The 13,502-nt window shown below is 36.5% G+C and overlaps 1 protein-coding gene across 1 annotated transcript in view; it reads left to right on the plus strand.

Moving 5' to 3' along the window:
- The first annotated feature begins 81 nt into the window (after window positions 1-81).
- Window positions 82-13,502, plus strand: part of LOC128231883 (uncharacterized) — a 54,269-nt gene continuing 40,848 nt past the window's right edge. The window contains exons 1-11 of the mRNA XM_052945133.1: window positions 82-214; window positions 341-429; window positions 1,301-1,407; window positions 2,099-2,276; window positions 3,986-4,122; window positions 4,469-4,690; window positions 8,506-8,707; window positions 9,242-9,378; window positions 9,872-10,319; window positions 12,027-12,114; window positions 12,749-13,413. Of these exons, the coding sequence (XP_052801093.1) occupies window positions 208-214; window positions 341-429; window positions 1,301-1,407; window positions 2,099-2,276; window positions 3,986-4,122; window positions 4,469-4,690; window positions 8,506-8,707; window positions 9,242-9,378; window positions 9,872-10,319; window positions 12,027-12,114; window positions 12,749-13,413 (2,280 nt within the window). The 5' untranslated portion in view covers window positions 82-207. The remainder of the gene's footprint in view (window positions 215-340; window positions 430-1,300; window positions 1,408-2,098; window positions 2,277-3,985; window positions 4,123-4,468; window positions 4,691-8,505; window positions 8,708-9,241; window positions 9,379-9,871; window positions 10,320-12,026; window positions 12,115-12,748; window positions 13,414-13,502) is intronic.

Consider the following 13,502-nt stretch of genomic DNA (forward strand, 5'->3'; position numbering starts at 1 on the left):
ATATTGTTTGAATAAGCTTCTTAATTTCAAGTTCCAAATATTAACGATGATGTTCCTTATTGCATAGCGCTTTTAATATTCGTGTCATTGAATAGCTTTAAATGGTAAAAGGTTCTAAATAAAAGCCTTTGTTAGGTTGGAAATTCACCTGAGCGGAAGTGAGCTCTGTTCACAACGCATGCGCAATTGGCTCTATACGCATGGAAGATGGACGGTAAGACAACGAAAATAAAACAGTTAAATTTTCCTTCAATGAATTTGACTTATTACTTTGTCGAAACGTACTTTGACCACGTTTTTGCATACTATATGTGATTGATTCATGTATTTCTCATTGCAGATCTGAGGTCGTGGTGGGAAGTTCCAAGCATTGCTCACTTTTGCTCCCTGTTCAGAAATGCATTTAATTTGACAGATTTTGATATCGAGGTAATGCGACTTCAACAGTATTTAAGATGTTAAACGATGTTGATATGCACACACACACTGTCTAATGAGCAGCCAGTTAGCAATTGCTATTAATTTCAAAGCTTGTCAAATGTGTTTTCACTGTCAGCATTTCTACTTTCAGTTTCTATTGAATTATCAATGCAAGGGCAGTGAATATCCAGTAAATGCAAAGTTATCTCCCCTAAGACATGTATACATGTGTACTGCATACATGTATAATGTTCTATTTATATACAAATACAGAAATATAAACAAGTAAGATTGAACCTTTTAACAACCCGCTACGTAAAAATAAGTTGTGATCGATATATTTTTAAAATACCGAAATAAGACAATCAAGTATTGGATCGGAAGCTGCGTTGCAATTGTTTTTAAATGCCCCAAAAGTCCTTATTCAAAATGTGTTCAATATAGTAATATGTTTCTAGATAATCATCTAATACTTACTCTGAAAAAGAATGGTGATAGCAATATCATATGAACATGTGCACAGTCTGGCAAACTTTGAAGAACTTGCATCAAATTTACTTATATTATAATGGACTAATGTTATAAAGCATTATTTATCAAAACATCAATGGCATCGAACTTTTACCCACTCACATCCTCAAAAAGATTTTTCCAAGCCAGTATAGTAACATTTTATAAGCGTTTCTATGTGCCTCAGACATAAATTCCTCAGCTGATTTCATATTTTCTTTTTAGGCATATTCTACAAAGTATTAACTTGTTTGAATTTTACACTCTTCAACAGTTTCTCTTATACTTGAATTTTAACATTAAAAAATGGTTAATTGGTTTAAGATTTATAATAGATTGTTATTTATTAAAAATCCCACTTATTCTTCAGGACCTTGAGATTGGTCTTGTAGAGTCAGAGAAAGAAGAAGGCAGTGAGTTTATCCTAGACCTTCTGTGTAGACTGCTTAATGGCTGCTATGCAAGAAAGGACATCAGGTACATGTCTTACAAATTGTAGGACTAACTGCAGAAAAAAACAACATGCTATCATACAAATTGCAATTAGCCTATACTTCTATTGTGAAGAAGGCAGATAGATTATAGTAACATGCCCAAGTCCATTTTCTGGATAAAACCACTACTCCTGGTTATTTTTAGGGATCATGATATTGTTTCACATCTTCATGGATCAGAGGTTGAAACCTATACCACTAGAGCACTCTCACAGTCAGGGTTAATTGCAGAAGATGCAGAAGATACATATTTTATGGTTGTTTAATACCATATCACATTAAAACGCCACAAAATTTTAACATAGCTGTTTTGTTTCTTCGACAATATAAAAAGGCCCAGATGTTTGTTATTGCATCATTTACCCATTTCATAAATCTTGCAGATTTGAAACCTATTAGATAAATGACTTTTAAGTCATTGGTGAAGTATCCAGTTTATATTAAGCCATTGCATCTCCAGCAAGTAAAACTGATATATACACACTGTTTTCAGCAATATCTTAATCAGTTGCTTGACAATAATAATTTTTCTCTCCATCATTGATTCAAATCTTTTCAACAAGCCCAAATTCTATAACTTTTCTTACTCGGCAAATATTAGACCATTGTTAGGCGGTGCTAATTTCAACAACTTAACTCTTTATTCCTATTAAAACACATTTTCCCATTTTTAGTGGTGCAAACTTTGACCTATATGTGAAAGACATTATAAAGTACAAATGGGAGGGTTCGGATAACCCAATCAAGGAGAAGACAGAGTTCAAGGAGCTGACTTTGAGGGAAAAAGTTGAGCTGATACTCGCCATCTGTGAATACAGGCTCGACACCGAGGATGTGGTTGATCAACTCAAGGTATTGTGTTGGTTGTTTTGAGTAAGCTGTAAATGTCACAGAATAAATGTATACTATAGGCATACGTCATGGTTCATGTCTGATTGTTTGTGCCTTGTTTTGGTCTGATTTTAACTAGTTTGAATTATTATTTCACTTTTTCGCCAGTTGCAATTAATTACGATTGCAGTGTTCCTTGTTAGAAACGCAGCAGAATTGGATGAGAATCTCATTCAGGAATAATTTTGTTTCAATTACAATCTTAATTGGCTATGATGGCCCTAAAGCACAGCTTCAGAATTGCCACATCGCTTAAATAATTTACAGAATACAGATAGCGAAAATGCGTGACATAATTTTCACATATTTCTAGGCCTTTTTTTCGGATGCTGGAGGGTATTTTTTAGGGGGGGGGGGTCGATGTTGCCCGGTCCGGACCGATTGAGGCTCCAAACTTTTAAAAGCCCTGCGTATCACAGCGTATCTACAAGAGCAGCGTAGCACAATATGTACCACTCTACATTAATGCATTGAAATAATGTATGAATTAACTTGGGAACATATTTATTTAAAAGCAAATTGCTTAAACAAAGCATGTTTATAATGATTATATCAATTGTTGTCTAGAACAATAACTAGAAACAAGTTTAACAACAACAATTAAACCTTTGATGTTGTTGTTTTAATTTCACTCCTTGTAAGTGAATGCTCTGTATGGCTATTTCAAAGATTAAATAAACCCTGGGCACCAAACAGTATGGATTTGAGAAAAATCTGGTACACCATACTGAACAGAAAAAATGTTTGTATATTTTGTAAATTGTAATGAAATGTGATTTTTTCAAAAAATGTTCAGTCGAAACTCGATGGCTCGATATTCTAGGGACCGACCAAAATACTTCGAGCCTCGAGAATATCGAGCCAAGCGGGATTGCTTACAGAATGTTATTATTTTATTTGTTACAAAAAGTCTTATTTACCTTGTTTGTTATTGGCTATGTTATCTTCGCAAGAGAAGAGAAGAGTTTTGATTGGACATAGTAACGCATCGTAAAGTTTGTAACATGACTTATTCGATACTTAGAAAATATCATTGGATTTTTTTATTTATTATAAAAATACATTTAAGCGACAAACAAGCAATCGTTAACAGTGGGTAACACAAACATAGCTTATAAGTTATATCAAAATGCATAGAAATTTATAGATTGATAACAATTAGAGACAGAACTTAATGGCATGTTTATTCAAACTGTTAAACCATTTAAATTTGACAATAATTATAATACCAGTCAAGCAATTTTAATCGATTAGCGCCTTGTGCTTAATGAAGCCAAGCAAACAAATCAAGGTGTGAGATTCTTAACTGAACCCGTGAAAATGATATCGACCCAAGCAAACAAACAAAGTGTGAAATTTTTGTTTGGGACCGCGAAAACTACTTCGAGAATGGAGAAATATCGACCCTCAAGATATCGAGCCATCCGATCAAATTTTATATGAACAAAGAGTAATTAAAAATCAGTCCTTTTAATCTGGTTCGAGCCAACTAGGATATCGAGGCATGAGATATCGAGCCAACGAGTTTCGACTGTACTGTGCTTTAGTGAAAGAAGGTCAGTTCATATATGTGCTCATACATTTCGTGTACGGCAAATATATAACGGATTCAGATATGGTGTGAGGGCACTACTGATATTAAAAAAAAAATGGTTTCTATTCTTCCACAGGGTCTGGAAGGGGACAGTATGCGTGTGGAGCCCCTGGGGAAGGACAAGGATGGCGCCCTCTACTGGTACTTTTTCGGTATAAGACTGTACAAGGAGGACCCTGCACCCAAAACAGAAATTTCCAGGGAGGAGAAAAGGTATGGATTACTGGTTTAATATAATAATAATTGAACCATCATTTACATGGTTCCAGTTGAAAACAGGTGCTGAGATTGACCAAAATGATATTTTGCATGAATTCATAGTGTTAAGCAGAGGTTGACTCTAACCACATTTCTGAAGTATCCTGAAGGGACACTGACAGTTGAAATCTAGTGTTCCTTTCTGAAATTTGGTGTCTGTCTGATATTTTCATTAATCTGTCTTTTTATAAAGCAGTCTGTGCACTTTACCAAACTTTTCACATAAAGTGTCAGATTTCTTGGTTTAGTTTACCAGATAGTAATTGGTAATAGAAATTGTGTATTCTGTGCTGGTTTTCAGAGCCAAAGAAAAGCAGCGTCGAGAAGAGCTAAAGAAGAAAAAAGTTGAGGAAGAAAAGAGAAGAAAGGAAGGAAAAAAGAAGAAGAAACAGTTGAAGAAAGCTCAGAAGGAAAAAGAGAAGAGAGATGGGAAGAAACCAGTGGAGGAGGAGGAGTCTGAAGATGGTGGGAATCGGAGACGAAGTGGCCGAATACGGGGACGAAAAATGGCCATGAAGGAGAGGTGAGTATATGAATATTTAAGGAAGATTCAGGTTCGTACATGCTGTTTGGTGGAGGAGATGGAGGATAGGAACAGGAGATGTGGTAGGTAGATTAGGGGGTGGAAATTAGCCTTAAGGACTTGTGGGTTTGAGAAGTGTCTCCATGCTACCATCTGCATTGGGCCATTTTTAAGTTAATCCGCAATGATTACAATTGAAGCTTGTCTATTTATCGCAAAAGAAAATTCAATGCTCACATTTCCTGTGTCAATTTCTACATTAAATAACAATTGACAGACATCACAAGGAGACCATGATCTATACTTCCATGGAAATTTGGAATATATTTGAGAAACCTTTCTATTAACCAGGCAGTTCCAAGGTCAACTTTTTTATTTAAATATACTCATTTACTGGAGTATTTTAAATGTTTCCAAATATTCCTTGCAAAAGCTTGTATTCAAGTGTTAGATCAACATACCAGATCTGTGTCATTTTTAGCTCGACTATTCGAAGAATATGGAGAGCTATACTACTCACCCAAGCGTCGGCGTTGGCGTCACACCTTGGTTAAGGTTTTGCATGCAAGCACACATTGATTAATATCTCAGCAACTACTTGAGGTATTGCATTGAGACTTGATACAATGGTACTCAACAATCCAACCTACTTAATTGACCAAGTAAGATAACTCTAGTTTGCAATAAATGTAAATAATTGTATTCAACTAAGATATTCTGGTTAAGGTTTTGCGTGCAAGCACACAAAGGTTAATATATCAACAACTACTTGAGTTATTGCATTAACACTTTATTCAGTGGTACTCAACCATCCAACCTACTTAATTAACCAAGTTAGATAACTCTAATTTGCATTATATTCAAATAATGGGCCCTTTTTTAGACATAGAAAGTCTGGTTAAGGTTTTGTTTGTTACCACTTTTAAGTCAATACCTCAGTGAATACACCATGTATTGAATTGAAACTTTACACACATGCTCCCAACCATTTAACCTTCTTCTTTAATCAAGTAAGATAACTCTATCTTTTATATTATATAATTTTTGCCTCTTTATTATGCAACTAAATTCTGGTTAAGGTCTGGCATGTTAGCACACATAGGATAATATCTCAGCAATTACTTGATGTATTGCATTGAGACTTTATACAATGGTATTCAACCATCTAACGTAATTGAATAACCAAGTTAGATAACTGTATTTTGCAAATAATGGCCCTTTATTATTAGACTAAAAAATTCTGGTAAAAATGTTCCATGTAAAAAGATTTATGTATCTAACAGTGATCCATGCATGTTTTGCCAAAACTTTTCAATCCTTACACTGAAAAGCGGCGGAATAGTCGAGCTCACTGTCTCTGTGACAGCTCTTGTTAAACATCTTACAGTGTTCGAAATTCGCGGTAGCCCAATAGCCCGAGGCTACCAAATTTCAGCTGGGGCTACCGATTTTGCACAGAAACTAGCCCGACCGGGCTACCGTTTTTTCCTTATGTAATAAAACTGCCAATTAAACGCGTTACACATCATGTTTTTTATACGCAAAGCCTTATTATTCAAGTATGCGTCCTTCAAGGCGACTGGAGCGACTATGTCGCCTTGACAACGGTGAAGTCGGATTCGCCAAAATTCACGATGATAAAAAAGCTAATTGCTCTGCTATTCAGGGCTCAATCCATGTGCTCATTGTTTGTTTATTTAATCAATGAATATAAACACATGTCAAAATTAATTAACGCCTGAAGTGACAAGTAATTATCGATCAGTTTCTAACCAGTAACTGTGTCTATTAGCAGCAGTCAAACTCTATTACGTCATTAACTCCGCCCATTATGTAAATTAACGGATACAGTTGGCAGTTTTCGACAACAACGATGGCTATGAAAATCAACAATGCTAAAATAGCAATATCAACATTGATATTTTATTTATTTCAGTTAAATATATTTTATTTATTAGCTAAAAAAGTTTTAAATACGAACAGAACATAATCATTCTACGAAAGTTGTCTTAAATGCGGAGGAAACAGGTGCCTGCTTACTTCCTGACAAATTTAATCAAAGTGAAAGGAAAACTGTCGGATATAGTTAACTCGTTGTCTGTGTACAGTACAGTAAGGTTCTATTTTATACCTTTGAATAGCTTTGCCATTCATTTTTAAAGAACAATTATAGGAATATTGGCAATATAAACATTGATATATTTTTATGCCCCCGAAGGTGGGCATATTAAAATCGCACCGTCCGTCCGTCCGTCCGTCCGGCTCTGTAACTTTCCCTTGTATGGACAGATTTTAAAATAACTTGCCACATGTGTTCCACATACCAAGACGACGTGTGGCGTGCAAGACTCGTGTCCCTACCTCAAAGGTCAAGGTCACACTTAGTGTTTATTCACAATGGAGTGCTGCATATAAGGACATAGAGTATAGGTTGTCGTGTCCGGGCTGTAACTTTCTCTTGTATGGACAGATTTTAAAATAACTTGCCACATGTGTACCACATACCAAGACGACGTGTCGCGTGCAAGACCCGTGTCCCTACCTCAAAGGTCAAGGTCACACTTAGTGTTTATTCACAATGGAGTGCTGCATATAAGGACATAGAGTACAGGTTGTTGTGTCCGGGCTGTAATTTTCCCTTGTATGGACAGATTTTAAAAGAACTTGCCACATGTGTTCCACATACCAAGACGACGTGTCGCGTGCAAGACCCGTGTCCCTACCTCAAAGGTCAAGGTCACACTTAGTGTTTATTCACAATGGAGTGCTGCATATAAGGACATAGAGTATAGGTTGTCGTGTCAGGGCTGTTACTTTCCCTTGTATGGACAGATTTTAAAATCACTTGCTACATGTGTTCCACATACGAAGACAACGTGTCGTGTGCAAGACCCATGTCCCTCTAAGGTGAAAGATACACTAAGTGTTTATTCACAAGGGAATTCTGAATATAAGGACATAACAGTGTAGGTTGTCAAGTATGGGTGGTATTTTTTTATGTTCAGAGGCAATTTAAAATAACTTGCCATATGTATTTGACACGTAAAGGCAAGATCAACTTTTCATGTACTGACCTTGTTTGTAGGTCAATGTCACATTCGGGGGCATTCGTCACATACTGTGACAGCTCTTGTTGTTGTTACTTCTGAAACTTGAGAGTGAAACTGAAAGTTGAAAAGAGAAAAATGTCATTGCACAATCGCTGGTGCATATCGGATTTGACAAGGATGCATTGGATAACAAAACTTAAAGTACCATGGGTGAAAGTTTTCAGTATTGATACTGAATTCAGTATTTTGGAAAATATTTATCCTATATAATGTATTGTAAAAATGGCATTTCCCTATGTAAACACCCTATTTTCAGTATTTTGAAAAATTCAAACTTTCACCCATGAAGTACATGCATAACACCCACTAAATAAATGATATGTCCAGAAAATATTTTTCTCTTTTTTCTCGTATTACCTTTTTGAACACTTAATTAGTTACTGAACTTTTGATGACAACACTAATATATGTATGACTATAATTTATTATTGACGCATTGTTCAGATTGGGGAGCATTTATTGAAACTGTATGAGCGTGCTTGATTAGATGATCAGAATCGTTGCGGAATCGTATCTATACTTCCAAAAATTATTCCGAACGAGTGATACTTTTAAGTGTTTAAGTTTGGGCTAGTGAAATTGGTTTCGGGCTAGTAAAATTTCCTCTCTGGTAGCCCGAATGGGCTAGTGGATTCAAAGCCGAATTTCGTACACTGTCTTATCCAGATGGCTTGTTCGTTATTCCTTAAAATCAATCAATTTCAGTTCCTCTGACAGCAGTGACTCTTCAGAAGAGGAGGAAGAAGAGGACCAGTCTGCAGAGGAGACTGAAGACCAGCAAGGGGAAGTAACTCCTGCCAAGTCTGGGAGCAGGGGGAGGCCCAAGATGGAGACTCCATCCAAGGGAGATGTGGTGGGCAAGAAAGGGGCTACACCAGCATCTAGTAAACAGGAAACTTCTGGAAGGGTAATGTGTATACATTTTTTAGTTTAATAGTTGCAAATTAAAGAGTTTAAATCCTGACAGGTATTGAACCTACTTTTTGAAATTATCCAATACCAATGACAGGTATCTGCCTATTAAAATGATGAATGAATAACTGTCAGTTTATTTCTTGGTACACCGTCAGTGACTAAATCAATGGTAAAAAAGGTTATGTGGATCAGCATAGGCTAGTGTGCACCTGCCATTCATTTCTTAAAGTATTTAAAGAATTGTAGCCCTTGAATAAGTACAAACTGGTCTGAAAAAGTTTTATTTGCATGTAGTGCCAAAAGTACTATACAAACACTCATGAAACTTCAAAGGAATCTTAGTCAGCATGTGCACTGGCCGTTTCTGTCACATTTCATCAAGAATTCAGGCGTTGCCATTTCACTCATTATTTGCTTAACTTGACATGTAATCATGCGATCTAGTGGCTTCTTTGGGAAACTCAGCATGGCTGTGATAGCTATGTGTTATACTAAACTATTAAAGGAATTTTGTTTTACCTTACAGGGACGACCCAGGAGAGGACAGACAGCCAGCAAGGGAAAGGCAGACAGCACACCACAGAGTGATGCTAGAGGCAGGCGGAGCACTAGACTAAGGGGAAAAGTGGAACCCCCTCCCCCACCCTCACCACACTATGACAGGTATGGCGATGGAACATGTGTTAAGTAATATTCATGATTGATTACCAAGGGAAAGGCTTGAGGTAGGCGGAGTACTCTACTATATGGAAGGGCTGAGCCCCCTCCCCCACCCTCGCCACACTATGGCAGGTATGACAATGTAACATGTGTAAAGTAATATTCATGATTGATTACCAAGGGATAGGCTTGAGGTAGGCAGAGTACTCTACTATATAGAAGGGCTGAGCCCCCTTCCCCACACTTACCACACTATGGCAGGTATGGGGATAAAACATGTGTAATGGCATTTTGACAAGTGCAGAAATGGGAACAAAGAATATTAAGTACTGGATAAAGGTAAAAGGTAAAAGCTGAGTTGAGACTCGAGGCAGGCTAAGCACTGAACTCTGGGTCCCCTCTTTCATAGAAAAGAAAAACTTGTTCTTGGTAAAATCACTACTCATTTGTATGTTAATAACCCATTATTTATGTCTGCTCTTTTCATTCCTTTCAGTGACACAGAAGACGAAGATATTGACAGTGGTCACGAGTCAGCATGCTCAGAACACTCTGAGGTTTCGAAATTATCTGTGAAATCAGGAGCAAGTAACTCACAGACGCCTTCCAAGTTGAACCGTGCCTCAAGACGACCAACTGTCAACCTGAGCCTGAGAAGGGACCTGAGTAAGGCAGCTGATGATGATGAGGAAGTGGAAGAAGAGGATGAGAAGGGGAAAGATTTGGACGATGATAAAGATAAGAGGAAAGATTTGGACGATGCTAAAGATAAGGGGAACGATTTGGACAATGCTAAAGAAAAGGTGAAAGGAGATCATGTGAGGAACAAAGAAGAGGAAGATGATGTAGAGAAAGGTGACAGGAATCATCAGGAGAAGACAACTGAAGAGATTAAGGAAGGTGACAGGATTGGGGAAGGTGCTATGGAAGTGGACAATGTTGAGGTTAGATAATTGTTATTACAAGATAAAGTGTTTTAGAAGGGATTAACATTTATGATTTAGTGGTTGTCATTCAGAATTCAAGTTCTAGACAGAATTCAATATTTTATGCTGTTTTATTTTTAAGGTAAAATGAGTTGAAAATGAGAAATCAATTGAGTATTTTCGTGATATTGAGGCTTGTGCTGTTGTTAGCATTTTGAAATCTTGGCCAGGTTTTGAGCACAGGTATTTGTATACTATATTAACCCTTTAGCGCATGTATACGAGATAGGCCGACATAGCTCATTAGCAGATGTAAACGCATCTGGCCGACCCTATACACTACTGGATGTATACGCATCTCCCGCATATTTCAATAGGGTCATTTCAATACTTCAATTTTGCATCTTTCTTTTTGTAAACAATATCCTGGATGTTTATAAAGCTGAAGCTTAACCTTGTGTGTATTGATTTTCCCTCGAAAATGTCATCAGCTAAAACTTAAAGGTTATTATTTATACTGCCAATCACATGTGTGAGATCCTACTGTGACGTAATAAAACCTCGAGGAATGGCAGTACTGTACAGTATGGAATTTCCCCCAAAACATTGATGCGTAAATCATTGAATATATTATGTCAGTTTAATTTACCATTAAAATCAATAAAGATTATAATTATTTGCAGATAATATTTTGTGTTACAAACAATAGAAACAATAAATAGCTGAGTAAATGATGAGAAATTTTTCTGCTGAGCTAAACGATGGCCAGCATGGTTCCGGTCGTAAAATAGGTCAAGTAAACAACATTTGTGCAATCGTTTGATGATTTAGCTCTTTTTATTCATTACTTAGAAAACATTTGTCGGCTTTCTTTTTGTAAACAATTTTATGAGGGGTAATAAAGTTAAACAGACACTCTGGACTGGATCTCTCAGCTGGATGACACGGGATATTCTTGCCACATTTCTGTGTATTATACACAAGAACATCAATTGTTGGCTTTTTAATCCAGATGGGTCTTTTTATGATAGGGGTATTAAAATTTAGATCGTTACCAGCATTTTATTACCCTTTGATTTAATGTAATTATGACATTTCAAAGAAATGTTACAATTCCATCTTCGAAATGCATTCACAGATGAAATAAAATAATTATATATTTCATCATCGACACCATTTATTAGATAATTTAATTATCTATAAAAAAAGTATTCACATTAAAAAGATTTGGAAACAATTATTTGGAGTTATATTGATTTTAAGGTCATACTGCTGTATTCATTTGCTTATTTTCAAATATCCTCAAAAGTACCTATACAGATAAGGACTGCTTATCAGTAAGATGGCTATTAACTGGGAGGTGTAATCTGGCCACTTGTCTATGTGCTAAAGGGTTAAGCAGGCCAATAACTCTGGCTTTGATAATTGTTAAGTTTTGCCCCTTGCTAGACATACATAAGGACAAGTGTTGCAGTTCACTCTACCTGTCCTTGTTTATACAAAAACAGCTTGTAAAATGATAAAATTTATGCACATTTTCACCAGTTGTCAAACAGTTTTTGCTGCTGCTAATCTTGGTCCAATAAAAAATGATTGAGCAATAGGTTTTCAGACTGGGGCGGACAGCGAAGAGAAGCTAACTATATTGATTCTCCTGCCATTATTGTTCTCATATTATGTATGTGATTTAATCATCTATTAAGAAATGTGTTCCTTTTCATTCAGGATGCAGTCAAAACAGAAATTAAAGATGAGAAGACAAAAGATGAATCAAAGTGGAAACCAAATGAGGGGACTGGGGATCTGGCTGAAGGTATTTATATATAATTACCACATTTGAAATTGGTTGGCATGTTTAAATAATGTCATTGTTTTTAGCCTGGTTTTATCCTCATTTGTTATTCAAGGAGATAAAATAAACATTCCCATAGCCTTGGAGTCGGTGCTATCAGAGTGGAGGTCCGGGGTTCTACAAATATTTACATAAAACTTTGAAAACTTTGTACACATTTTTACTGGAGCTGGGTGGATACATGAATGTATGCCAGATTAACCTGAAATCTAGCATGATTATATATGTGTTGCATGGCAAATACAAGAATTGCTATGTCTAGAAGCATCATCTGCCTTGTCGTCACATTTTGGGTTTAGTGCAGGGGTTTCAAACTTGGTACACTCATAGGTCAACTCTTATTGATTTGGCTCAATAGATCAAACTTCAAAGTCATGGTTACCTTTACTAGATAAATGATTAGGGCTCTCCACAGGCAGAATTCTAGTTTTAATTGAAAGGAACGCATTAACATTCATCGTAAAATATGTAAACCTTCATTGTACCATTGTTTAGACTTGCATGAATAAAAGAACTACTTGTTCTTAGCTCTAAGTCATCTCCATTTAATGTAAACTTTTGTTTATGAAATTTGAGTGCACATTCTTTTAAACAGGCACAGGGGGTGACATCAAAATGGAGACTGACAATCCTACACTTACAGAAAACAGTCAAGAAGCTATTGGTAGTGATCAAGTTAAAACTGAACCTGACAGTGGAGTTGTTAAAATGGAAACTGATGAAAGTGAAAATAAAAACATAAGTGAGAACATTGGTGAAAATGACAATAAACATGTTACAGATGTAAAGGAAGTAAAAGAAAACAAGAATGATGAGACTGAAAATGAAGAGTCTAAACCTGAAAATTATACTGGTTCAGATGATAAAGAAGCAAATGAAGAGTCTAAATCTGGTTCAGAAGAAAATGAAGGTGATGATAAGATTATTGATAAAAAAGAAATGAGAACCAGGCGAATGACTCGCTCAGCTGTAAAACCAAAGGAGGAAAACACAGAAGATGATGAAGATACCAGTGAAAAGAAAGAACCAGAGTCAGAGAGCCTCGCAGCGATGCGTGAGAAGGTAGACAACCCTCTGTCAGCAGAAGAGCCTACAGTGTCCAAGTCCAGCACCCGGTGGCATGTGATCTGTGCCAGTCTGGACGACTGGATCAACCTGTCGGAATGGTATAAGGACAGTCAGGTTCGCAGCGAAAAGGCTCTGTCCAAGATCATCCGGGAAGATTTCCTTCCAGTTCTTCCCGAGATCATTGAAGCAAGGGTAAGAAAACATTGTTGTTGGCCTATAGCCTGTACTATTTTTCGAGGCAAAAGGTTACATTATTGTCATAGCCATGTATTGATCGAAAT

The sequence above is a fragment of the Mya arenaria genome, chromosome 4 (genome assembly GCF_026914265.1).
Source record: "Mya arenaria isolate MELC-2E11 chromosome 4, ASM2691426v1".
NCBI classification, from domain to species: domain Eukaryota; kingdom Metazoa; phylum Mollusca; class Bivalvia; order Myida; family Myidae; genus Mya; species Mya arenaria.